At 37.3% G+C, this 27,647-nt stretch overlaps 1 protein-coding gene and 1 long non-coding RNA gene across 38 annotated transcripts in view; one reads left to right on the top strand and one right to left on the bottom strand.

Moving 5' to 3' along the window:
* Positions 1–23,090, bottom strand: part of LOC122238594 — an 88,531-nt gene extending 65,441 nt beyond the window's left edge. The window contains exon 1 of the long non-coding RNA XR_006217580.1: positions 22,943–23,090. This is a non-coding gene — a long non-coding RNA (uncharacterized LOC122238594). The remainder of the gene's footprint in view (positions 1–22,942) is intronic.
* TSBP1 (testis expressed basic protein 1) overlaps positions 1–27,647 on the top strand; it is a 212,668-nt gene that overhangs the window by 89,991 nt on the left and 95,030 nt on the right. For 34 of the 37 annotated variants that reach the window (XM_042986064.1, XM_042986084.1, XM_042986085.1 and 31 more), the window contains 2 exons: positions 9,683–9,703; positions 18,290–18,337. In XM_042986064.1, coding sequence (XP_042841998.1) covers positions 9,683–9,703; positions 18,290–18,337 — 69 coding nt within the window. The remainder of the gene's footprint in view (positions 1–9,682; positions 9,704–18,289; positions 18,338–27,647) is intronic. The other 3 variants (XM_042986075.1, XM_042986074.1, XM_042986068.1) reach the window with 1 other exon arrangement.

Here is a 27,647-nt window from a genome sequence, read left to right as displayed (position 1 = left end):
CACTTAGTAACATTTATCATTTCTAGAAGTCCCATTTAATCCTCCTAATGGTTTATCCGTGTGTGTGTCTTGGACTTTTTTATGGTTTTTATTCTCTTAATTCTCTTCATGATTGTGCTATAGTAAATATTGGTAAACTTTTTCTGTAAATGGTTAGATAATAAATAATTTTCAGCTTTGCAAGCCGTACACTCTCTATCTCAACTACTAAACTTTATAGTTATAATGCAAACGTAGCTATAGGCAACATATAAACCACTGGGCATGGCTGGATTTTGCCTGTGGTGGGCTGCATTTGACCCATGGGCCAGAGTTTGCCAACTCTTACTCTATTATCTCAAATTCATAAAGTACTGATCATCCTTTCCAATCCTAGTTTGCTGTCAGCAACTTTGTCAAATGCTATTTCTACATCCTATTGAGTACCATAAAAATTTCCTTTTATTTTGTTGATATTAAGAATTACATTAGTTGATATGATTTTTAAATGTCACACCAACTTTGTATGACTGGCTCATAGTGTAGTAAACTCTTCATGTATTGCTGGATTCAAAAATATTTTATTAAGGAATTTTCCATCTACGTTCATAAAGGGATATTGGTCTAATTTACTTCTCTTATAATTAGTCTTTCTTTGGTGTTGGTAATGTTGACCTAGTAAAATTAGTAGGAAGATGTTCAGTCTTCTATTTTCTGATAAAGTTTTTATAGAATTGGTATTATTTCTTCTTCAAATATTTAACAGAATTCATAGTGAATCTATGTGGATCCAAAGTTTTCTTTGTTGGAAGGGAACGTTTTCAGTTGGGAATGCAATTTGAATCAGGACTACAGAAATACTCAAATTTGTGTCTTTCAAGGGACACGTCCATTTCATTTTAGTTGTCAGGTTTATTGGCCTAAAGTTATTCACAATACCTCCCTATCTAAAGGATCTGTAGTGACTGCCCCTTTTCATTCCTGATATTGGTAACTGTGTCATGTCTTTTCTCAATAATCTAACTCTAGAGGCTTATCAATTGAATTAATATTTTTAAATAGCTTTTGATTACATTAGTTTTGTTTCATTAATTTCTGCTCTTTTGTTAGTCCTTCTTTCTGCCTATTTTGGGTTTATTTACTAGTTTCATAAATTTGCTAGTTTCATAAATTTAAATCATTGGTTTTGACTTTATTCTTTGCTAAAGTAAAAAGTTAAGGTTATAAATGTCCCTCAACACTGCTTTAGCTGCATACCAAATATTTTGATATGTTGTATTTTCATTTCTATTTAAAATATTTTTTAATTTTTCTTTATTAATTTATTTTTAATTTCTTCTTTAACTTATGGGTTCCCAGTATTTGGGGGTTTTTTTTTTCCCAGATATATTTCTGTTATTGATTAGTAACTTAAAACTGTTGTTACATTTACAACATACACACAATTTCAGTCTTCTTAAATTTACTGAGACTTGTTTTATGGCCAATCTTATATAGTCGATCTTAGTGAATGCACTTAGTGAATCTTAGTGTTAAGTGGATTTTCTATAAATGTCAATTAGGACTCAGTTGACTGATAACATTGTTCTTCTATATCCTTACTAATTTTCTGCCTATTTATCAATTAATGTAAGAGGAGTGATGAAATACCCCATCTAAAATTTTAATTTGTTTATTTCTCCCTTTGATTTGTTAGTTTTGGATATACACACATCTGGTATTGGTATCTCTTCTTGATTTTTACCACTTTATCACTAGAAATTGTCCCTGTTTAACTCTGGTAATATTCCTTGTTGTGATTTCTACTTAGTTTGATATTAATGTAGCTACTCCAACTTTCTTATGATTAGTTTTTTCATGGTGTATCTTTTTCTGTCATTTTAATCTGTCTGTATCTTTATAATAAAGGATTATTTTCCTTAATGAGCATATAGTTGGTCTTACTTTTTTTTAACATACAGTCTCTGTCTTTCAAATGGAGTGTTTATGCCATTCGTATATAATGTGATTATTGATATGCTGGGATCATGTCTACCATTTCAGTATTTGCTTTCTATTTACCCATCTGCTCTTTGGGCCTTTGTCCTCTTTTCCTGCTTCATTCCAGATTAATTGGATACTACTTAATGTTTCCAGTGTGTCTCAACTATTTACCTACTATTAATCTTTTTCTTGGTGTATGCTACAGGATTTAATATATATGTGTGTGTATGTTTGTGTATTCATGTGTGTAAGTGTGTGTCTTTAATTTACTATGGTCTACCCTCAATGATATATCACTTTATATATAATGTAAGAACCTTAACTATATTTCCATTTCCCATTCCTATCTTTTGTGACATTTTTATTATATATTTCACTTCCACATGTATTTTAAACCGCATGATACATTATTACTATTTTGTTAGTCAATTATTTTATTTAAAAAATTTTTAAGAGAAAACAAGATATAGATATATAGAGAGATATGTATACACACACACACATATTAACCAATTCTGGAATTCCTCTTTCTGCTGTGTGGTTCTTTTTTCTTAGTTTTTTAAAATATTTATTCATTTTTGGGAGGGAGAAAGACACAGCACGAGGAGGGGAAAGGTAGAGAGAGAGGGAGACACAGAATCCCAAGCAGGCACCAGGCTCTGAGCTGTCAGCACAGAGCCCGACACAAGGCTCAAATTCATATAAGCCAAGAGATCATGACCTGAGCCGAAGTCAGACACAGCTGACTGAGCCACCCAGGTGCCCCATCTGCTGTGTGATTCTTAATTTAAATCTAGTATAAATTTTTGTTTTCACTTTGGAACTTCTTTATTATGTTCTACATGAAAGTTTGCTGTACACAAATTCACCTTTTACCAATTACAAAAAAATCCATTTCACCTTCAGATTTTGGTTTTTTTTTTAATTTTTAATGTTTATTTTTGAGAGAGAGAGACACAGCATGAGCAGGGGAGGGGAAATAGAGAGGGAGACACAGAATCTGAAGCAGGCTCCAGGCTCTGTGCTGACAGCTCAGACATGGGGCTTGAACTCACAAACTGTGAGATCATCACCTGAGTTGAAGTCGGACACTTAACCGACTGAGCCACCCAGGTGCCCCACACCTTCCGTTTTGAAAGATATTGTTTCTGAGTATAGAATTCTAAGTTGACTTCTTTCCCAGTACTTTAAAGATGCTATTCCACTGACTTTGGCTTTAGAAGATTCTGACAAGATATCTATGACAGTATTTATGTTTGTTCTTCTGTGTGCAATGTGACTTTTTTCCTCAGACTGCTTTAAAGATTTTGTCTTTATTGCTGAATTTATTACGTACCTTGGTGTAGCTTTCTTCATATCCTTCTCCTTGAGATTTATTGAGCATCATGGACCTATGAGTTTAGTTTTCTACAAATCTGAAAAATCTCTTGACCATTATTTCTTTAAGTATTTTTTTTCTGTCTCCACCTCCATTCCCTATCATTTCTGGAATTGTGGAATTACAAATCTAGAATAACACATAAATTAGACTGTTGAATACTGTCCCAAAGATCACTAAGACTGTTCAATTTTTTTCCTCTTTGTGCTTGTATTGCATATTATCTATTGTAATGTCTTCAAGTTCACTGACCTTTTCTGTTGTTCTGCCTAATTGCTATTAATCCTACCCATTACTTTTTACCTTATATATATACTTTTTTATCACTAAAAGTTGCATCGGGTTTTTTTTAACTTTTAATTTCTCTCCTCACAATGTTCACATTTTTCTTTAAATAATATATAATAGATGTTTTAATGTCTTCTTTGCTTACTTTCTTTGTTTCATTAAACTCCATGTTGCCTGTTGTCCAATGACTGATAACACTGATTTATTTTGTCCAGTTGACTAGTTGTTTACTGTGGAAAAGAAAATCCAATCTGTTACTCCATCATGGCTCAAAGCAGAAATCTTTCATTATCATTTTTATATGCATTTCTGTGACTGCTACATTTTCATGTTTATTAGCTATTTGGATAGGCTCTTTTAAAAATGGTTCAAGCATCTTGGCCATTATTAGTGGGCTGTCTCTTTTACTTACTGACGGTGAATATTGTTCATATAGCTAATTAAGTATCTTATTTCATTTATATGTGATGTATGTGTTTTCTCCAACTCTCTGGCTTACTTTTTCAATCATTTAATGATTTCCTTTGATAAATACAAATTCTTCATTTTAACATGATCCCTATCTTTTCTTATTATTAATGTTTTTTGTGTAATATTCAAGAAAGATATTCCTACCCTTAGTCCATGAAGATCTGCTCATACACTATTTTCAAGAAGCTATATTGTCTTATCTTCAATACATTTAGATCTATAATCCAACTAGAATTTTTTTTCTCCCAGATATCCAGTTAACCCAACATCATTTGAAAAGACTTTTCTAACCCATAGTTCTGTATTGCACCATTTGTTACAAATCAATTGTGGGTCTACTGCAGGGCTTTTCTGTTCCATTGATCAATAAATTTTTACCTTTGCACCAACATCACACTTTTTTTACAGCCGTTTTGAAATGTGCCCAGCCATTATGTGAAAGAGACTAATTTCTTAATTTTAAAGCATTGACCTAAAGTGCATGTGCCTGTTGGATATTCTCTGGGGATGGACACTGGTGACTACCATCTTCCTATTCTCCTCCCATCTTGCTAAAGTCAGTGGGTACCATCTTCTTCCCATTTTTTCCTTTTCTTTTTTTCTATTTCTTTCCTTTTTTTTTGTTTATTTGTTTTTGAGAGAGAGAGAGAGAGGCAGAGTGTGAGCAGGGGAGGAGCAGAGAGAGACGGAGACACAGAATCCAAAGCAGGCTCTAAGCTCTGAGCTGTCAGCACAAAGCCCAACGTGGGGCTCGGGGCTCGAACCCACAAACCGTGAGATCGTGACCTGAGCTGAAGTCGGACACTTAAATGACTGAGCCATCCAGGCGCCCCTCTTACTTCTTTTTTTAAAAATGTTTACTTGTTTATTTTGAGACAGAGAGCACTTGCACGGGAAAGGGAGGGGCAGAGAGAGACAGAGAGAGAGAGAGAGAGAGAGAGAGAGAGAGAGAGAGAAAGAGAATACCCAGCAGGCTCCAGGCTAACCGCTTGGAGCCCCACGTGAGGCTTGATATCAGGAATCATGAGATCATGACCTGAGACGAAATCAAGAGTCTGATGCTTACCAACTAAGCCACCCAGGAGCCCCTTTCTTCTTCTTTTTTTAATCTCTTTTTTCTTTTTTCTTTTTATGACCCTCCCTTGGTCCCTTTTAGCCAATGGACACCATCTTTGCACTCTCCCTCTGGCACACTACAGTGCCAGTATCTACCAGAGGGGAGTTTCTACACACATCTCGTGCTTCAGTTTGTTTTTTACCTAGTGACCCAGGTTTTGCAACTGCTGCCCAGAGGATGCCACCTGCTTGCCTGGCTCTGGAGACCATGGAGGCTTGCTTTCCTGGGTTCCATGAGACTTTAACAATTGGAGAAACAGCTTGAGGCAGACTACGAGGCCAAGGCACTGCAGAGACAGCAGACTGAAATAATACCCCCAGTCCTTCCGAGAAAGAGCCTTATTTGCTTGTTCAGGAGCTTTGGCCTCAGGGACGTGCTCTAGTTTGATATACTTTAGGAGCCTACAGAGGTGCTCTCAGGGAATGGAGGCCAGTGGATATAATCTTTGTGCTTTCCCTCTGCCTTGCTCCAGCTCACTGGTATCTTACAGAAAGGAGCCTATACCCTTCTCTGGTACCCGGATATTTGCGGCTACAAGGGAACACTTCTACATCACCTGGCTTTGGGGACCAGCAGGGCCCATTCACACAAGTCCCACAGGGTTGTAACCAATGAAGAAAGGGCTCTTAAACAGCTACTACCTCCAAGGCAGAGCAACAAACTCAGGAGCTTCATCTTTCTGTGACAGATTGAGAGGGACAGGATGCTAGTTAAACATGTATCTAAGAGCTGACTGTAAACCTTTCCTGAGACTTCAGCAGGTAAGCACTATCTTCAGAGTAGTAGCATCTCTCAGTGGGGAGCTCTTATATATGCCTAGTGTCCCTCTTTTTATATCTGGTGCCCTGGTTTTTGCATCCAGTGCCCAGGGGACACCTGTTTGTCACCTGGCTCTGAGGGCCAAGAGAGCTTGCCTTCCTAGGTCCCATTAGACTGTAACATTCAGAGATAGCTCTTGGTAGGCTATAACCCCAGTGTATTGCACGGACAGCACTGAAACACAACCCCAGCCTTTGTGGGAAAGAGGCCTATTTGCATGTCCTAGAGATTCAGACTTAGGGGTGGACATCACCTCTGGCACACATCTAGAGGCTACAGAGGCACTCTCAGGAAACTTAAGCCAGACAATACCATCTCTGCAGTCTCCTTCTACCTCACTACACCTAACCATTATCTCCTACAAGGGAGCTTATACACTCCTCTAGACCAGTGATTTTCACAACTGCTGTCCAGGGGACACCTCCAGATCACCTGGCTTTGGAAGTCTTGTAGTCCCACAAGACTGTACATAATTGCATTCATTAAAAGCTGCTCTGTGAGGGTCTGGCTTCCAATCAGCCTGACTCTAGGTGCTGACTGAGATCCTCCCCTTTGGGACACTGACTACTCTTGGCACACCCTCAATTACTGGGAGTTATTAAAAGTAAAATAGTCTGCTTGGACAATCATAAAGGCTTGAGAGACAACCAAGAGCCAAAGCAGGATGGAGTGATAAGGTTCATCTCCTGCACAAGAGGCAAACCTTTCAAGATTCTGAGAAGTAGCTAATGCCTAGAAACCAACACAGAGAGTCAAAGCAAAATGAAGAAAAAAAGAGGAATATGTTTCAAATGAAAGAAGAAAAAACCTCAGGGGGGAAAAAAGATAAAACCTCAGGAGAAAAAACAATGAAACAGAGACAGATAATTTACTTGATAAAGAGTTCAAAGTAATTCATAAAGATAGTCTCCAACCTTGAGAGAATGAATGAATAAAGTGAAAACTTCAGAGAGAAGGACAGAACTGAAGAACACAATAACTGAACTGAAAAATACACTAGAGGAGTTCAAAAGCAGGTCAGATGAAGCAGAAGAAAGGAGCAGTCAACTCAGAGACAGGGCAGTGGAATTCAACCAATCAGAATAGCAAAAAGAAAAATAAGAATGAAAAAATATATATATTTGGATTTTATTTCTTAATCTAGTCTGAAAATACTTCCATTTAATGGAAATAATCAGACCATTTGCATGCAGTTAAATAGTTAGACCATTTGTTCATATATTTGTACTTTTTAAATCATGTTGCTAACAGTTTACTAATGCTCTGTCTTGTTTCTTTTCTTTTTTGCCTTCTTTTGAAATGATTTGTTTTTATAATTCTATTTTCCTCATCTCATAGCATGTTAGCTACACACTATCTTATAATTCTTTTAGGGATTACCATAGAGATGACAACATTCATCCTTGTCTTATAAAACTTTAATATAAATTACTACATTTAACACTGCAATTTAACAAGATGATTTAAAAGCTATAAGAACCTTTGAGGGGGCGTCTGGGTGGCTCAGTCATTTAAACGTCCAACTTCGGCTCAGGTCACAATCTCGGGGTTCATGGGTTCAAGCCTTGTGCTGGGCTCTGTGCTGGCAGCTCAGAGGCTGGAGCCTGCTTTGGATTCTGTGTCTCCCTCTCTCTCTCTGTCCTTCCCACACTCGTGCTCTCTCTCTCTCTCTCTCTCTCTCTCTGTCTCTTCTCTCTCAAAAATAAGTAAACATTAAAAAGAAGAACATTTGAACATTCTTTTCTCTTACGTATCTACGTTCTCGTCATGCTCATTAAAACTGCATTTACTTTAACCCCTCGATATATCACCATCACCATCATCATCATTTTAGTCAGTCACTATCTGCTTAAGTTCAGCCACATATTACTTTTCTGTTACCTTCATTCCATTCTGTATTTCCATCCTTCCATCAGACATTTTTACTTTTATTACCTCAACATTTCCTTTAGTGTTTTCCCCAATATCACTCTCATCCTTCTATGACTAAAATTTCCTATTTGTTACATGACTTTGCCACACCCCATGTGTCTCCTATACTCTTTTCTGAGGTCTCTTGTGTCTTACACTTGTCACTTGCAGACACTCAGATCCCAGTGATACTTAGGTTCCCTGCCCCATAGCCCTCCCACATGTGATTCACAACCAGGCAGCTTCTCCAAAGCCAGAATCTATCATTCCAGTCAGTCAACAGTGAGTCTTAACAATGTAACATTATCAAGTGACTACACTGTTGCACTGTCCATGTTCTTTTGCCAGAAGCAAGTTCCAGGTTCTTCCCTCACTCAAGGGGAGGGCACTTAACAATGAATGGGTGACTGCTTAGGGGTCATCACAGAATTCTGCCTATCACAGGAAGGAAAAGGAGGTGAAGTATTAAGTGGAAGAATAGGAAGGCCTCATCTTTCAGAGTTTAAAGTTAGTAGATACGATATAAAACTACAGTCGGGGTGCCTGGATGACTCAGTCGATTGGGCATCTGACTTCAGCTCAGGTCATGATCTCACGTTCATGGGTTCAAGCCCTGCATCAGGCTCTGTGCTGACAGCTAGGAGCCTGGAGCCTGCTTCAGATTCTGTGTATCCCTCACTCTCTGCCCCTCCCCTGCTTGTACTCTGTCTCTCTCACTCTCAAAAATAAACATTTTAAAAAATAAAAAATCAAAAACCTAAAGTCAAGAAATCACATTTTAAAAAAGCTATTTACTGCAGAAAGAGCCTACATTTAAATATGAAATAGATATACTTCAGGAGAACAAATCTGATTGCAAATGGCTGAGGTGAGGAACAGATGTTTTTTGTTATAAGCATGCCACATTAGTGTTTTAAAATGTAGGTTTTATTATTATTCATGAATGGTAATGCCAATAGTAAAGACGAGAGATGACTGCATTGAAAACAGTTTGTTTCTCACAGCTTCTCAGTGCCCATGAAGAGAGGGCATGCCATGCCAGGCAGGGCCACATGGGGAAGCACCAGGGTCATTCAGGGGGCATAAGGAGTGACGGGGGAAGGTGGACAAGAGTCTTTACTATGGTTTTCAGGGGAGGAAATGAGCAAGATGTGGAAAGCAAGCTAAGCAGGTTTAGGAAAAATATAAAAGGCACAAACCTATAAAAAGTTGTGTAGGTTTGTTTGAATAATTTCAGCAGGCTGCAGGGTATAGTAGTTGACACTAATTGTCTAAGTCCTGGCCTCCGGGAGATTAGGGCACACAAATAGTGGGCCAGGGTGTAAGAGCCCAAAAAGGGAACAGGCTCTGGATTTGTCAGTTTGCAGATGAAAGTGTGCTGGCAGGAGAATTAATTTTAAGATCCTTAGGAATTGGCTAGACACAGAAGGGGCAGTTTTTCCACAGTCACCAAGTCCCCAGATGTCTAAGCATCAGAAATACAGAAAATAGAGAGGCATGATTAATACAATTAACCAGTTTTAAATTTTGAAAATATAGCACTTTGATTACAACAATTATTTAATGTATTAAATTAATTAATTAATTAATAATTAAATAAATGTATTAAATGTATTAATTAATAATACATCTGATTAAGTCAATGCTGCACTGTACTCACTATGAAAAGTCTATTGGAGAAACTAGTCTTTTTTTGCAGGATCAGATAACAATTTTGTGTTTGTTTTGTGTTTCAGTTAAGACTCCAGAATCCAGTGGTAAGCCAATTTTCAAACTTTCACATAGGCTTCAGTCTCCCAGATAGAAAGAAGCCTTCCCCCTTTGCAGGTTGTCAAACTAAATTTACAGTTTTTTCGTTCCTCTAGACTAGATTAGAGAATGAAAATGTTAATCTCCTCTCAGGCAAATTACACTTAGGTTATTATTTATATTCTAGGAAAGACCCTGGACCTATCAGGGTCTTTCTGTTTCTAATCTGTAGGCTCCCTTCTAGAGTTTGGTTAAATGGCTAAGAAAATTATAAGCAGCACAAACCTGTAAAACCGTCTAGGAAAACAAGAAATACTGCAAAAACTAACTGCAGAGAAAAGAAAAATTTACACAGAAAAGCTGGCATATAACACAGCTCTAAAGATTACTTACATGGGCATGATATTAATAACATATTAATATATTTTTTAAATGTGACATGTTCTATTTGTTGGAGAAATAGGAAAAGGAGAAAGAAGGGGGAAAAGGGTAGAAAAAGAAGTGAAACCTTGGTTCCCACAAGAGGAAACTAGTGTACCTTGTCCAAATTGGAGAAATCATAAAATATTAGGTAGGGATTCTAGAACTAAATATTTGTCAACAGCTTCCTCCCCTTAACACACAAATCATGAAAAGGAAACTGAGGATAAGATTTGATGGGCCAGAAGCCTAGTGTTTTAATTTATGTGAATTTAATTTACATAAAACAATTTGACTTTAAATATAAGTACATATATTGATACATTAAAAATTAAACTTAAATACAACTCATATAAATTTCACATTCTAGTGCATACCTTTATAAAGATATAAAGCAAAATTAATCTGCTTCTAATGAGCAAACACCACCTAACACTTATTTGCCATCCTGTTTCAGTTATGTCTTCCAAATGTGTCAATAAGTTGATTTTCAAATACTATGTGCATTTATTACCAACTTACATGGGGGTCTTGCATTCTCTGGCTGTCGTCATGTCTACCATTGTAAATTCTTATTTTAGAGAAACAAAGAAAATGGCAATCTCATCTCTAATTTAGCTAAATGTTTGTTGTGTTTGTTTTCCCGGAAACAGCTCAGAACAAAGCAGTAAGCTCCTTTTCTGTCCCTTATCTCTAGTACGCTTGGTTTCTTAGAAAGAGGTATTTTTTCTCCAGAAATTGAGTGTAACAGTCTTATCAAGACATTCATTAAAAAAATATAATTGTGAGATTGAAGTTACACATGAAAATTTGAAAAACTTAATTTTCCTTCCTGAATTCTGAAATCACTCTACATTGAGAGAAAGTATAGTTTTGAAAGGCAAAACTTAAAAGTCTAAAAAAGTGACATAAACCATAGGTAGATGAAAATTTAAAACAAATGTTAAAGCATTGGGATGCCTGGGTGGCTCAGTCGGTTGAGCGGCCAACTTCGGCTCAGGTCATGATCTCGCGGTTTATGAGTTCAAGCCCCGCATAGGGCTCTGTGCTGACAACTGGGAGCCTGGAGCCTGTTTCGGATTCTGTGTCTCCCCCATCTCTCTGCCCCTCCCCTGCTCATGCTCTGTCTCTCTGTCTCTCAATAATAAAAACGTTAAAAAAAATGTTAAAGCGTAAACAGCTAGATTAGTTATTACTTATATATGATACACAAAAAACTTATAGATGATATACAAAACACCAATCCTTAGTAAATTCAAGAGGCCTAATCATAAACAGCACAAACCAGACTGACCCAGGATTATCAGGTACCAGGTAAGATTTAAGCCAGAGATGTAAAGATGTGGCTAAGGAAAGGATAATTTTGAAAAAATTGTTTAAGTAGATCTATATAAATCATCTCCTCCACCAGGCTTCCACTCTGGTACCTATAACATACCAGAGTAGAAGAAAAGGGGTTAATCCTAAGGACAGGTTGAATCAAAGGAACTCTGGCTACAAGGCCTCTATGTACAGGTAAAAACAGAGAAACATCCTGATAACAGAAAACAAAATGTACTGAAAGAACTTTGACAGTTTTATTGTCCATACCTAAGGAGGATACATGACTCTTCAAAGGAGAAAGTGAACTACCCTAGAAGAAAGACCTACAGATTCTGATATTGGGGGTTACCCAGAGAAAGCCAACTGATTTGGGTGACAATCATTATCCATGCGCACATGATCAGCTATTTAGAATTAAATTCTTCAATATGAATGGACTTCCAATGATCACTAGATACTGCAGAACAGACTCTACCTTAAAAATGAAGAATGAATTATACAGAATATAGGTAATTAGAGGAAACCAAGAAAATTCAGCAAAACAGTGAAAAGATTTTTTAAAGCATTTTAGACACCTAAGCAGATACTGATCTTGGAAAAAGGGCAGGATGATATAAAAAAGTGACACTCAGAGAACAAAAATGAGCTACAGAATATTAAAAATAGAAGCAGGTGACTTAATAATATTCTGTAAAATGGTTGGAATATAATGTCAAAGAAACTTCCAGAAAACAAAATGAAGCAAAAAAATATTTTTTTAAAGCAGAAAATAGAAATAAAAAGAAAATTAAAAAAAAAATCAGTTCAAGAGGATGTACTGCACAATAATAGAAGTGCCAGACAAGAGATTTTTTTTTAATGGTGGGAAGAAAAAAGGAAAAACAGGTATGAGAAAATCACCTTGATTTTAATACCACAAGAATCAAAATTGAAAAAGCCCACTAAGGTCCCTGAACAATGAACAGTGAAAAAAAGGCACACATCAAATTACAGCATGTGTTCTCAAAATATGCTAGGAATGAAGAAAAATTGACACATATAAAAGAGCAATCACAATGGCATCATATTTCTCAAGAGTAACCACGAAATCTAGAAAACAATGGAGCAAATGCTTCTCAATTCTAAAAGACTCTCAACGGGTTAATCTGAACCCCCAAGAAATCTATCGAGCAAATGTAAACATTGAATGATTTACGGTCTCAAAATTTTCATCTTCCATGCATTCCTTCTCCAGGAAAAACTGGAGAATATACTCCATCAAAACAAACAATGTAAACCACGGAAGAAGAAATCAAGAAATCTAAAAACATGCAATTTAGTACAGAAGGTCAAAATGTGGATTCCCAATTGTTATGGTCTTTTGATGTCAAATAGGCTAGGGATAATCCCAGTTCTTCAAACACTACTCTAGGTGTTGCTGTAAAGATACTTTGCAGATATGATTAAAGTCTGTAATCGGGTTGGCTTTAAATAAGAGAGACTATTCTAGATAATCTGGGTGGCCCTGATTCAATCAGTTGGATGGCCTTTAAGAGCACAGCTGAATGACAGCCAAAGCAGGAATCAGAACAGTCTGACTCTCACAGATCTAAGACCTTGGCTAGTTGATAATGGTGTCCCTAGAAAAGAAATGGACAGTTTTCTGGATTCTTACTTTATCTATATTAACGTAAGAGTTCTAGGTCTAGCGAATAGAAGTCCAACTTGAATCACTAAAGTGCAAAGCTCCTCAATGAGTTCTCAGACAGGAGCCAGTTTGCAGATCTAGAATTCAGAGAATGAAGTGGAGACCAGATCCCCTTGAGGACAGACCTTGCTATATTGCCAAGTGTTTAATATTAATCTTTCCTCAAGCCTTTCACAAAGGGACCTAGGGCCAATTTCCAGAAATACTCTATATTAGGGAAAGGGAAATAATCACTTTTCAGGGATTACTGTCCACTAGCTCTGAACTGACGCTAATTCTTAAAGACCCAAAACATCACTATGGTCCATCAGTCAGAGTAGGGGCTTATGAAGGTAAGGGATTAATGGATTTTAGCTCAGGTCTATCTCACAGTGGGACCAATGGGTCCCCAAATCCATCCTATGGTTATTTATCCAATTTCAGAATGCACAATGAGAATAGATATATTTAAAAACTTGTCAGAATTACAATATTGGTTCCTGTGGAGTAAGGACTATTATGCTAGCAATGGCCAAGTGGAACCTACTAAAACTGGTCGCTGTACCTAGGAAAATGGTAAACCAAAGGCAGTACCACATTCCCAGAGGATAGCAGTCATTGTTGCCACTGCCAAAAACTTGATCCTCATTTAACTCACCTATTTGGCCTATGCAGAAAATTAACAGGTCTTGAAAAATGGAAGTAGATTATCATAAATTTAATCAAATAATGACTCAAACTGCAATGCTGTTCCAGTTATGGTTTCATTGCTTGAACAAACCAACACATCCCTGTTACCATGCGGCTACCAAACTGCCAGGTAATTCTTTTTCTCTGTACTTCTTAGTAAGGACCACCTGAGGCAGTTTGCTTTCAGTTGACAAGATAATCAGTATGCTTACACTGTCCTACTTCAGTTCATGTCAACTCTACAGCCCTGTATTATAATTTAGTCTGCAGGAACTGTCATCACTTTTCCCTTCTCTAATGGAGTTCGTTATATTGGTGACACCATGCTGACTAGACCTGGCAAATAAGGGGAAGGAACTACTGTAGATAAAACATAAGTAGGTCAGAAGTAGAAAATAAATCCAACAGTAATTCAGGGGCCTTCCATCTCAGTAAAATTTGATGGGGTGCAGCATTGTGGGCATGTCAAGATAGATCTTCCGTGGCAAGGGCTAAGTTGTTGCCTCTGGACCCTCCTACCAATGGGAAAAAAACAAACAAACAGAACACAATGCCTAGTGGCCCTCTTTGTATTTCAAAGGCAACCTGATATCCATTTGAGTGGGCTACTTCAGCTCACTTACAGAGTGATCTGAAAAGCTGCTAGTTTTGAGTGGGCCCCAGAACAAGTAAAGGCGAAGCGACAGATTCAGGCAACTTGCACAGGGAACATGCCATGCAAGTTGCTCAGCCACCTAGGCTGTATGATCCAGCAGATATGATGTGCTTGAAGTGGTAGTGGTAGTTAGTGGTAGAAAATGCTGTTTGGAGCCTTTGGCAAGCCCTTAGGATTTTAAAGTAAATATCTGCCATCCTCTGCAAGTACTATTCTCATTTTGAGAAAAAGCTTTTGGATTGCCACTAAATCTTGGTAGAGACCGAATATTTAACCAAGGGCTACCAAGGTGCCATGAGACCTGAGCTGCCAATCATGAACTGGCTGTTTGTTGTCTGAACCACCAAGCCATAAAGTTGGACATGCACAATGGCCCTATATCCCCTTTCTGAGACGTATTTGAAGGCACATGAAGGGAAGTCCTTCCAGTGGACAGAACTTCGAGCAGTACACCTGATTGTTTAATGTGTCTGAAAAGGGAAATAGCCAGATATAAGAGTCTATGTAAATTCGTAGGCTGTGGCCAATGGTTTGGCTGGATGATCAGGGATTTGGAAGGAACACTGGGAAACGGATAACAAAGAAGTGTGAGAAAGAAGTATGTGGATAGATGTCTCTGAATGGGAAAATAATATAAAAAGATTTATGGCCCATGTGAATGATCACAAGAGTAACCTCATCAGACAAGGATCTTAATAAAATGGATAGAGTGAACCATTCTGTGGATACCAGTTATCCTTTTTTGCCCAGTAGGATCATGAACAAAGGGATCATGATGGCAGGTTATGCATGGACTCAGCAACATGGATGTTTCCTCACCAAGGCCAACCTAGCTATAGCCACTGCCAGCTGCACAATTTGCCAGTAGGAGAAAATAGCACTGAGTCTATAATATGACAACATGCTATGGGGGGGTTAGCCAGCTACCTGGTGGCATGTTAAATGCACTGGACTGCTTACATCATGGAAGGAGTAGCACTTTGTTCTTACTGGAATAGATAACCACTCTGGATATGGTTTGTCCTTCTCTGCATGCAAAACACCAACAGTGGATTTTCAAAATGTCTTATCCACCACCATGGTTACCACACAGCATTGCTTCTGATCAAGAAACTCACTTTACAGCAAATGACGTCTAACAATGGGCCCCTTCTGAGGGAAGTCACATATCCTTTCATGTTTCCCATCATCTTAATGCAGCTGGCTTGACAGAGGAGTTTAAGGTATTTGAGGATTCAGTTACAGTGCCAACTAGATGACAATACCTGGTCTGGCTGAGGTACTGTCCTGTAGGATGTTATACATACTCTAAATCACTGTCCAATATACAGCGAGGAATTAAATGGAATTGGCTTCACTGACTATTAGTCCTAGTGATCCACGAGCAAAAAGTTTGCCTTCCATCACCATGAACTTGGGCTTTGTTAGTCTAGAGGTCATAGATCCAAAGGAAAAAAATGCTTCCACAAGGATACAACAATTCCACCGAACTGGAACTAGAGAATACTGGAACTAGAGAATACTGGAACTAGAGAGCTACTTTGGGTTCCTCATGCCTTTGAATCAAAAAGCAAACAAACGGATTATTTACTTTGGCTGGAGTGACCAATCCCAATTACCAAGGGGGAACCAGGCTGCTACAATGCAATGGTGGTAAAAAGATCTCTTAGGTATCTCTTAGTATTACTATACCCTCTGATTTAAGTCAGTGGAAAACTAAAACAACTCCATGGAAGCAGGACTGATAATGGCCCAGAACTCTCAAAATGAAAATTTGGGTCACCCGGCCAGGAAAAGAACAAAGACCATTTGAACTGTTTGCTGAAGGCAAAGAAAATATGGAATCAGTGGTGGAATAAGGTAGTTATCAATACCCACAATAACTACAACCACGTAACCAGTTGCAGAAACAAGGATTATGAGTATTTTTTCCTTATTTTTTATGTTTATTTATATACACATTAACCAAGTATTTTTATTTTTTATCTTATCCACTTAACATCTAATACAAGATAGATTAACAAAGTTAAGTTAATTTCACAGAATTTAATATCAAAGAAGAGTGAACTACACCCAAGGACCTTGCACACTCTTCTGGGAAAAACTGAGCATGTTTTTGGTTGTATGCAAGTTGTATCATGTGAACTGGAAATATATAACCTTGTTATTATCTTTAGTAGGAGATTAAGTATAGTTTAAGGTAATGTGTATTGGTGCTAAAATGACAAGGAATGGACTGCAATTGTCTTTTGAGGCTTCAGTCCCAAATTATTCAAACATGAAGCGAAGTATTGCTGGGAAAGTATTTTGTAGATGTGGTTCAAGTTCATAATCTAATTCCAAGTAAATCTGAGTGGGCCTGATTCAATCAGCTGAAAAGCCCTAAGAGAGCATCTGAGGCTTCCCTAATGAAAAAGAAATTCCCCAGTGGACAACAATCTCAGGCTGAGCTTAAGTATTTCAGCCACCCCCAGCAGATGGCCTAGCTTTAAATTTTCAGAATTGTCAAGCCAGCCCACACAATCACATAAACCAATGGCTTACAATAAGGCTCTAACACACACACACATATAAATACACACACAGGCACACACACTGCGGAATATTACTCAGCCATGAAAAAGAATGAAATCTTGCCATTTGCAACAAAATGGATGGATCTAGAGGGTAAAATGCTAAGCAAAGTAAGTCAGAGAAAGAAAGGCAAATACCATATGGTTTCACTCATATGGAATTTAAGAAGAAAAACAAACTAACAAACAAAAACAGAGAGACAAACCAAAACCAAAACCAAAACCAAAAACAAAAACAAAAACTCTTACATACAGAGAATGAACTGATGGTTGCCAGAAGGGAGGTGGGTGGGTGGGTGGAAGGCTGAAACAGACAAAGAGGATTAAACTACACTTAATAGCACTGAGAAATATACAGAATTGTTGAATCACTGTATTGTACACTTGAAACTAATGTAACACTGCATGTTAAGTGTATGTCACTAAAAGAAGAAAGAAAGAAAGTGGGCATTTTATTCTCTTTCCTTCAGAAATCCACTAAAATGACTGGCAAAGAATAATAAAAGGCATAAACATGAAAAAATGCTCAACAAAGTCTCCCAAAATGTCAAAAATCAACTGGAGAGAAAAGAAAACTTCGAGTAGGAAAGCTCTTATAATACATTACTCAATAATGAACATTATTTACATGGTCAACATTATGTACATAGTTATATTGCTAACACAATATACTGATTTACCATAAAAACTGAGCCAGGCTTATTGGATAAATAGGGAGAGGGGAAGTGAATTGAGAAAGGGTATAAAAGGAGGTAAATACTTACTGCCCATAGTTGAAATCCAACATCCATTATCCAAATTTGAGGAATCATGAAGTATCATACAGACATTGATTGTATCACTAAATATTAGTTCTAGAGCACCTCCCCCAGTTAAGTGTAAGTTAAAAGGAAACAGGAAGTAAGAAGGGATGGGTCAGAGAACTGTTGGTTTTATTTACATTAAGTAATTTGACTTTTAAAATAATTACATGTACTTTGATATAAAAGAAATTAAAAAATTCATGTAAATTTTGCATTCTACAGATTGATTTTAGAAAGATATTAAGGAAAGCTAATCTTCTAATAGACAATCAATGTATATTTTCATTTTCTATTTCAGTTGTGACTTCAAAACTTGTCAGTTAGTTCTTTCAAATCTCAGATATTCTATGCTGTCATAACATCCTACAAGAGATTCTTGTATACTTTGGCTATCATCCTTAATAGCTTTGTAAATTTGCTGTTTAGAGAATTAGAGAAAAACAGTAATAACATCTTTAAGTTAGCCCATATGTTTTTGTTTGTTTCTGTAGAGACGATCTCAGGACAAACAGGTAAGTTCCTTTTCTATCTCTTATTGCTAGTATACTTTGGTATCTAAGGAATGGAAAAAATATTTGTTCTGATAGCAACTGTCATAACAGTTTAAATCCCATCATTGTAAGTATTACTGGGGTACTGAAAAACTTCATTTTCCTCCATGCACTCTTGGAAACATATTCAATTGAAAGAAAATATTTTTTAAGGCAAAACTATGATATCTAAGAAATAGCAACAGAAACAAGCAGATGGAAATTTGAAACAAAACTATTACACCTGAAGAGCAGACAGATGAGTAATAATTAAACTATCCACAAAACATGAATCCTAAGCAAATTCAAGAGGGCTAATGGTAGACAGTAGAATGAGAAGGCTCAGGATTTCCTGGGACCAGGTAACATTTCAGTCAAGCATGTTAAGGTGGATATTAAGACTATCCACCTATTAAGAAGGTGGATGATCAGCTGGTAATATGTTAAAATAACTCTATAAAATCATCTCTTCCATTCCTCTCAATCAAGCTTCTACTTTGGTCCCACACTGCAGAGGAGAAGAAAAATGGTGTATGCTCAAGAGAGGTTAGATCAAAGGAACCCTGGATACAGGGAGTTTCCATACATTTAAAATCAGGATGATATCTGACAACAGAGGGACAAAGTAAGAGCCAGGTCCTACACCTGTTCCCAATGTACTCAGAAAACTCAGAAAGTATAGATAACCCATGTTTGGAGAAAATGAACTACCACAGGGAAAAGACTGATTCTTTTTTTTTAATGTTTGTTTATTTTTGAGAGAGATATAGCGTGAACGGGGGAGGGGCAGACAGAGAGGGGGACAGAGGATCTGAAGCTGTCAGCACAGAGCCAGATGCGGGTCTCAAACTCATAAACCATGAAATCGTGACCTGAGCCAAAGTCAGATGCTTAACCGACTGAGCCACCCAGGTGCCCCAAAACTGACTGATTCTTATATGAAGGGTTGTTCAGAGAAATCTAACTAGCCCAGGTGGTGATCTGCAGCCATGCGCACATTTAATATAAATGGACTCCCAAGGATCATAAGACTCTGTAAGACAGACTTTAAACCAAAAGACCAAAATTAAGCCATCATAAAATAAATAGGAAATCAGGGAAATCAAGAAAGTTTGGAGAAAAATGTTGACCTAAAAATATATTTAAGATACATGAGATAATTCGCTCATAAATCAAGAGTAAGGTGATATAAAGTACATTCAAGGAAAGAGAGAGGTAGGATATTAAAGGTAAAAGTGACACAATAATCTATAAAATGGCTGTAACATGATACACATATTTTTAAAAGAGCTTCTGGTGGGTTGGTGAACACAAGGAAGAAGCGCAGGAAGGGCAGTGGGCCCCTTCCCACATACCTTGCCCTGCATGTCTCTTTCATCCAGACATCATCTCCATTCAATGGGGACATGCACCAGCAGATACAATTTCATTACAGAGGATACTACAAGACTGGTAACTCCTTGAGGGGATAGATTTTTCTTCAATTCCAAGTGGCTACTAGTAAGGAGGAGAGTAGTGTGGATAAGATTTCTTAACATGTACCTGAAAAATCCTTTTAGCCAGCATTGTTATTAAGAGAAAAAAATCCGAAATTAACATTGCCTCTGCAAATCTGTGACATAACAAAGGAGCAGTCTTTGGTAACAAAACAAAACAAAACAACACAACACAAAACGTCCAGAGAGGCAAATGAAATAAAACACAGAAGATGGGAATAAAACAAAGTAATGGCTCCAAAAGATCTGTTCTTCTTTAACAGGAGAGCAGGACATTTGTGAATCAACAACAGAGTGGTATGAAAAGCATATTAGAAGAAAACAAGAGGTGTAGGATATTAAAAATATGAAAGAACTAAATAGTAATATTCCGTACAATGCTTGGAAAATGATGTCAGTAAAATTCTACAAAGTCAACTGAATAAAAAAAAAAAAACAGACAGAAAATAGGAATTAAGAGAAAAGAAAAGAACAATTTAGGAAGATTTACTCCACATTAACAAAAGTACCAGTCATAGAGCAAACATTTTTTTGATCAAAACAAACCATTTTTGTTGGGGGTTGGGGAGAGAACAGTCACCCAGATTTTCATACCATGAAAGTTAAAATTGAAAGAGTCCACCAGGGCTCTTCACAGTAAGTGGGGAAAGGCACACACCAAGACATCGCATCATGTATTCTTGGAACACTGAAAATAAAGAAAAGTTCACAAATACCAGGGATCAGGATTCAGAATGGCATCAGATTGCTCAATAGCAACAGTCAAAATTAGAAAACAAGGGACCACTGTTTTCAAATTCCAATGTAAATAATTCCAATGGAGAATTCTGTATCCCCCATAATCTTATCAAACAAATGTGGTCAAATGGTGTTATTTTCATAAATGCAAGGTCATAAAATTTTCATCTCCCATGGCCTCCTTATTCAGAAGAAACAGGTGAATGTACTCCATGAAAACAAAGATATAATCCAAGGAAGAGAAACTCAAGAGATCCAAAACACATGCAATTCAATACAAAGGTTAAATTGTGTCTTCCCAGCTCATTAGTGACAAAAATCCCAAAATGACTATTATTCTGCAAAAGATTGAACAGTCCTGTTGAAATACTGAGAAATTTATGGAAGATGTCTTTGAAAGACAAGAAACTGGACAGATGCTCAGATGTGTTTCAACAAATTAAAAGACTATACACTTCAGGCATTAATTTTGGAGCTACATTAGTGATTACTGCAAAGAAAATTAAATGAAAAAATAAAAGAATATAAATTCTCGGTAATGCTAAAACTTTTTGAAGAGCTGAAGTTCTTTACTGATAAGTTGGTGGCACTTTAATACTATTTATCTGGTTACAGTAAGCAAACACAGAACAATGATTTTTAGCAGAAGTTGTGATATGAAAATTAGAAAAGTGAAGCATATGGTGTGGTAGGTTCAAAAAACAGAGCTACACGGCATCATGTAGAACCTACTGAGATGTCTCATTTTTCACTCCTAATACTGGTAAATTTGTGTTCTCTTTTTAGCATTCTTGCCAGTGGGTTAATACCTTCTTTAGTCATCTTTCAAAGAACCAATTTTGGGCCAAAAGAAAATATTGAGAATAAATTAAAGCATATCAGAGTAATACCAGTTACAGAGAAAAGATCAAACATCTGCATAATTGATATGCCAGAGGAGAAAAGAGAAAGAACAGGGACCGGGGAATACTGTAAGAAGGAATTTCCCAATACCAGAAAGATACGCTACCGCATCTGGTAAAAATCACTATAAACTCCAAACTAGATAAATTTAAAAACAAAATAAGATCTAGGATACCAGAATAATACTGCTAAGAAAGTTAAAAAGCCGGTCTTAAAACCTTCAGAGTATACCTTCAGATTGATAAACCGTAAGATTGAGAGCTCTCTCCTCAACAGTAACCAGAATAAAAGAAAATGAAACCTTCAACACACTGAAAGAAAAAAACTGCCAACATTTAATTACATACAAAACCTAAATATTGTTAATATGAAGCTGAAATAAAAGCAATTCCAGGCCAAAAAAAAAACTAAAATTAATTACAAAATTCCTTCTAAATCTCCTAGATTAAAGTTCCAAAACTGCTGTAAGGCATATCAAACCTGAAAAGGTAAATACACAATCTGAATAACTACTGACTGCAAAACAATAACATCCTGAGGGTTTTTAACATAGATGCTAATGTTTATATTTGTGTGTAATTAAAATAAATGAGTAATAACATATAAGCAGAGACAAGGATAAATAAAGTGTGCTTGTTTTCTACAGAGATAAAAATACTAATTTTATCAGACTTTGATAAACCAAGGTTGCAGTTTGTACTCTCTATAGTAACAACTAGAAAAATACTACAGTAATATAAAATATAAAGCTAAAGAGGCAGAAAATGAAAAAATTAGACAGTCCACCAGTAAAAGAAGAGAAGACAGGAAAGAGGAGGAATTAACCAGTAAGGGAGGGAGGGAACAAAGCTGGGGAAGGAGAGAGAAATATTACAGGTATTATGGATGGAAAGCATGTAGTAAGATGGTTTTAAAGTCAATTATACCAATAATTCCTTGAATTACAAATGGATCAACTGATTCCATTTAAAACACAAGGATAATCAGACTGGATTAAAACACATATTTACAAGAGACAAATCTAAAATATGAGGATGGCAAAAGGTTAAATTTAAAAGATGGAAAATACCACAGAAACTCTAATCTAAAGAGAGTAGTTATTGATATATTAATTTCAGGAATCTAAGGCAAAAAGCATTAGCGATTAAGATAAACATTACACGATAATAGGTTCAACTGGCCAGAAAAATACAGCAATTCTAAACTTGTATACCAGGGGACCCTTGAACACCTGCAGACCCTGCGCGGCAGAAAATCTGGTTCTAACTTTTGACTCCCTAAAAACTCAATAACCTGTTGAGCTGCAGCCTCATCGATAACATAAATAATCAAACACATATTTTGTATACTCCATATTATATACTATATTCTTACAACAAAAGTAAGCTAGAGCAAAGAAAATGTTATTAAGTAAACCAGAAGGAAAAGAAAAACGTGTACAATACTGTACCCTAAAAAATCCGGAATAGAGCCACGGCAGGCGAGGAGCAGTGCCGCTGCCAAACCACGAGGCCAGAAACAGCCAACTCCGGGGCCTCCCTGGGAACCTCGCTCGGAGCCCCACCTACCAGGCGAGGGCAGAGCAGTGGCTCAGCGGGCGGTGTGGCAGCAGTAAACCAGCGGCGATGAAGGAACTCATGCCCCCCACCCCCCCCCCCCCCCCCCCCCCGCGCCCAGAAGGCCCGGCCTGCAGCCGGCGCCGAGCTGGCCCCGCCCCTCGCTGCGCCTCTCCCGCCACGGCAGCCCCAGCGACCCGGGTGACCCTGGTAGCCACGCTCCCAGGGAGAGGGCCGGGATAGGCGCCGCAAGCGGCCGAGGCTCAGCTTGGAGGGCGCCGCCACGCCGTCGCTGGACGTCTTGCATTACCGAGACTGGTGAAGCGCACAGGAGGCTACCACTACGGAGCCGTCCTCTGAAATTTTGGCCTCAGCGCACCTGCACACCTTCACTGCAACTGCAGGATTTGCGAGAAGCAGGATACACACTTCATTGTCCCAGCTCCTGAAGGGGAGCCCGGATAGTAACTACATACACAGTCGGCACTCTCAAAGCGCAGCACACCTTCTGTGTAACAGATGTGACGTTCAGAGCTTTTGCACTCACCACTCAGACCCTGGAGGTTTCCCAGTCGCCCCACAACGGCAGATGGGGGCACCACCCAGAGTGTGGTCATTGAGAAATTCAATAGTAGAAACTGGGAGAATACAGAAAGGGCCACAAGACCATGAAGCTCATGTCTAAACAATGAGCTCCTGCTTCTCCTTTACTGAAAAGGAGGAATAATTGGGACCAACAGCTTTGATGTCCACACGGCACCTCGGTGGTGCTCATCCATGTGGCTGACCCAGACTTCTGGTGCCATTGGCCCATTGCCGTCTCAATTTCTACACTTTGCTCCAGCTATCAGTTTCTTTAGGCAGCTCTTTGTCCTTCCTCGGCCCAAATTTTGACGGTAGGCTAGTTGACATACTTCTTTCTCTTCCCAACTTTTGTGTGATCTTTTAGAAAAATAAATATTTTTAACAATAGCAAAAAAAAAAAAATCCATGTGTAAGTGGACCCATTGTAGTTCAAACATGTGTTGTTCAAGACTCAACTGTATATATAATAGCTTAGTCTCATATATAAAGCAAATCATGAAAGCATAAAAAGAGAGCAATCCACAATCATTTGGGAGATTTATATGTTTTTCTTTCACTGACTGATAAAATGTGTACACCCAGGCACAAACAGAATAGGAAAGATTTTAACATGATTAACAGATTTGATACTGTAAGTGTATATAAAATCTTACATCCTACAACAGCAGAAGGTATATGATTTTCAAATAGAAACAGAACATTAAAAAAATGACCATACGCTACACCATAGATGAAGTCTCAACAATTTTCAGAGGAAAAATTACAAAGTATTTTTTCTCTTACATATGTCACCAACTTAGATTTATTCTAATAATCCAAGATTGCTTTATCATCCAATATCAATCAATGTGATTCACCACATATGTTAAATAGAATAATACTCCCCCTTACCCCAAACACATCCATGTCCTGATCTCTGGAACCCCTATGATACCTTGTATGGCAAAAAGGACTTTACAGATGTGATTCATTTGGGATCTTGAGATGGGAAGATTAGCCTGAGTTATCCAGCTGGGCCCAATGTAATCACAAGAATCCTTATAAGAGGGAGGCAGGAGGATCAGAGTCAGAGAAGAGGCACAGAATGATGCACTTTGAACATAGAAGGGGCCATGAGACAAGGAAAGCAAGTAGTCTCTAGAAGCTAGAGAAAGCAAGGAAACAGATTCTCCCCTAGAGTCCCCAGAAGAACACAGCCCTGTCAATGACATGATTGTGGCCCACTAAGCCTGACTTTGGAGTCAGAACCTCAGGGTTGTTAAGTCACTAAATTTGTGGCAATTTGTTACAGAAGCAGTAAGAAACCAATATAGCACAGATTGGTGTATTGGGGGAAAAAAAAACTTGTTTAGCAAACCAGAAATAGAAGAGGACTTCCTTAATCTGAAAAGGCTTTTTTAAAAACTTCAGGCAATCTCATATTTAATTTCAAAAACTTTTAAGTTCTTCTCAGAAATAAAAAACAAGGATGCCCAGTATTAGCTCTTCTAACCAAGTAGACCTGGAGGTCTGAACCATTCAATGAGATTTTTTTAATGAAATATAAAGCATTGACATTTGAAAGAAAAAAAAATCAACCTCATTTTTTCAGACAATATGATTATGCATATAAGAAATCCAAAAGACTCCACAGATAAATTTTTAGAATGAATAAGACAGTTTAACAATGTTGCTAAATACAAAGTCATTATCAACAAACTACTATTTTTATACACATGCAAAGAAAAATTAGAAAATGAAATTTTAAGAAATAATACCATGTATAGTAGCATCAAAGTAATAAATACCTAGATGTGAATCTAATAAAAGGTGTGCATAGCCTCTACATAGAAAACTACAACACTTCACTAAGAGAAATTAAAGAAGACTTAAATAAATAGTAGTCCTATTCATCAATTGGAAAACTCCGTATTATAAAAATGATAATATTTCAAAGCATAAACTCTAGATTCAAGGTAATGAAAAACCAAAGAAGTTTGGTTTTGTCAAAAATTACGGATTCTAAAACATACTTATCAAAAAGTATCAGTTAAGGGGAAGCAAAGAATCATGGAGTACAAGACTTAAAGAAAAGCAAGCAGGAAAACTTAGATTCTATCAGGTATTGTCTTATTATAAAGCAACTGTAATTAAAACAGACTAATATTGGGGTGAAGACAGACAAATGGATCAGGGGAACAGAAATGTGGATTCAGAAACAATTCCATGAATAACTGAAAACAATTTTATGAATAAGGTGTTGCCTCATAGTATTGAGACAAGGAAAGTCTTTTTTCAATAAATAGTACTGGATCAATTTAATATCAATAGGGAAAATAAACCTTGACTCCTCATTAATGTAACTAACTTGTCTCATTTGCTCTGAACTTTTCTGGTTTGGCACTGAAAGTTTTGCATCCTAGGAATTCCATTCAGTTCCTGGCTAACTGGGATGGTCACTCAATCTGTAAGTCACATCATACACAAAATCCATTCTAGCCAGATTAGCTCTAAATGTGAAAAGTGAAACAAAAATGCTTACAGAAGGATTACATAGAATAGCTTGATGACCTTAGGTTAGGTAAGAGCAGAAGACAAAAAGCAGTAACCCTAAAAAAGTGATGTTGATATATATTAAAAATAAGAACTATTCATCAAAAAGCACTTCCACAGTTAAAGGGGAAGACACAGAGTTGGAGAAAATATGTATAACCCATACACCTGAAAATGCACCAATATCCACAAAACAAAGGAGTCTATAAATCAGTATGAAAAGGATAAATAGCTCAATAGAAAAATCACCAAGAAGTTTGAAAATGTACTTTACTAAAAGGAATATGCAAATGGTCCCAAGAAAATGAATGAAAGAAAGCATATAAAAAGGAGAGGTGCTTAGTAGCTTAGCCATCAGGAAAATACAAATATTGATCACAATGAGATACCTTACACACTTACGAGGATGGCTACAATTAAAAAGATGAACAATTCCATGTGTTGCTGAGAATAGGAAGCAGTAGAAACTACTGCTAATGGGAGTATAACTGATATATTTATTTTGGGGGGAAAAAAGGTATGATACTATACACTAAAGTTAAACCACTTTATGACCAAGAAACTCTACTTCTAGATTTATCCAAAGCTTATTAGCTATATACATTGCACACCAAGATAAATGGGCAGAAATGATCAAAGTAGCATTGTTCTTAATAGTCAAGTACTAAAAATAACCCAGGATTGCCTGGGTGGCTGAGTGGGTTAAATCACCAACTCTTGATTTCGGCTCAGGTCATGATTTGCGGTTGGTGGGATCTAGCCCCACGTGGGGCTCCAGGCTGACAGCACTGAAACTGCTTGGGATTCTCTCTCTCCCTTTCTCTCTGCCCTTCCCCCGCTTGTTCACGTATGCTCTCTCTCTCTCCGAATAAATAAATAAACATTATATTTTATTATATATATATGACCCAAATGTCTACCAACAGTAGAAAGGATAAATAAATTGTGGTATATTCGTACAATGGAATATTATATCACAATGAAAATAAACTATACTAAAAAGCAATAGCAGGAGAATCTCATGAACCTAATGTCAAATGAAAGACACTAGATCAAAGGGGGAAAATGGGTACTCCATGATTGCAGTCATATAACGTTCAAAACCTATGGTTTTAGAAGTCAAACTATTATTACCTTTGGAGGAAGGAGAGTGGAGTCAGTGATTTGAAGATGCCTGAAAGATGAACTACCATTAATTGTTCTATTTCTAAGTATGGGTGGCGGTTACATAGGTATGCTCACACTGGGATACTTCATTGATAGAATAGGCACAGATATAGAAAGAATAGATATTTCTGATGTGGGCACTATTCTCTCTGTATTTATACTTAAATACAGAAGTTTTTAAATTTTTGTTTAACGTTTATTTATTTTTTTGAGACAGAGAGAGACAGAGCATGAACCAGGGAGGGTCAGAGAGAGAGGGAGACACAGAACCCGAAACAGGCTCCAGGCTCCGAGCTATCGGCACAGAGCCCGATG

The sequence above is a fragment of the Panthera tigris genome, chromosome B2 (assembly GCF_018350195.1).
Source record: "Panthera tigris isolate Pti1 chromosome B2, P.tigris_Pti1_mat1.1, whole genome shotgun sequence".
In the NCBI taxonomy this organism is placed as follows: Eukaryota; Metazoa; Chordata; class Mammalia; order Carnivora; family Felidae; genus Panthera; species Panthera tigris.
Note: the sequence above shows the minus strand (reverse complement) of the source record. Positions and strands in the feature narration are given on the sequence as shown.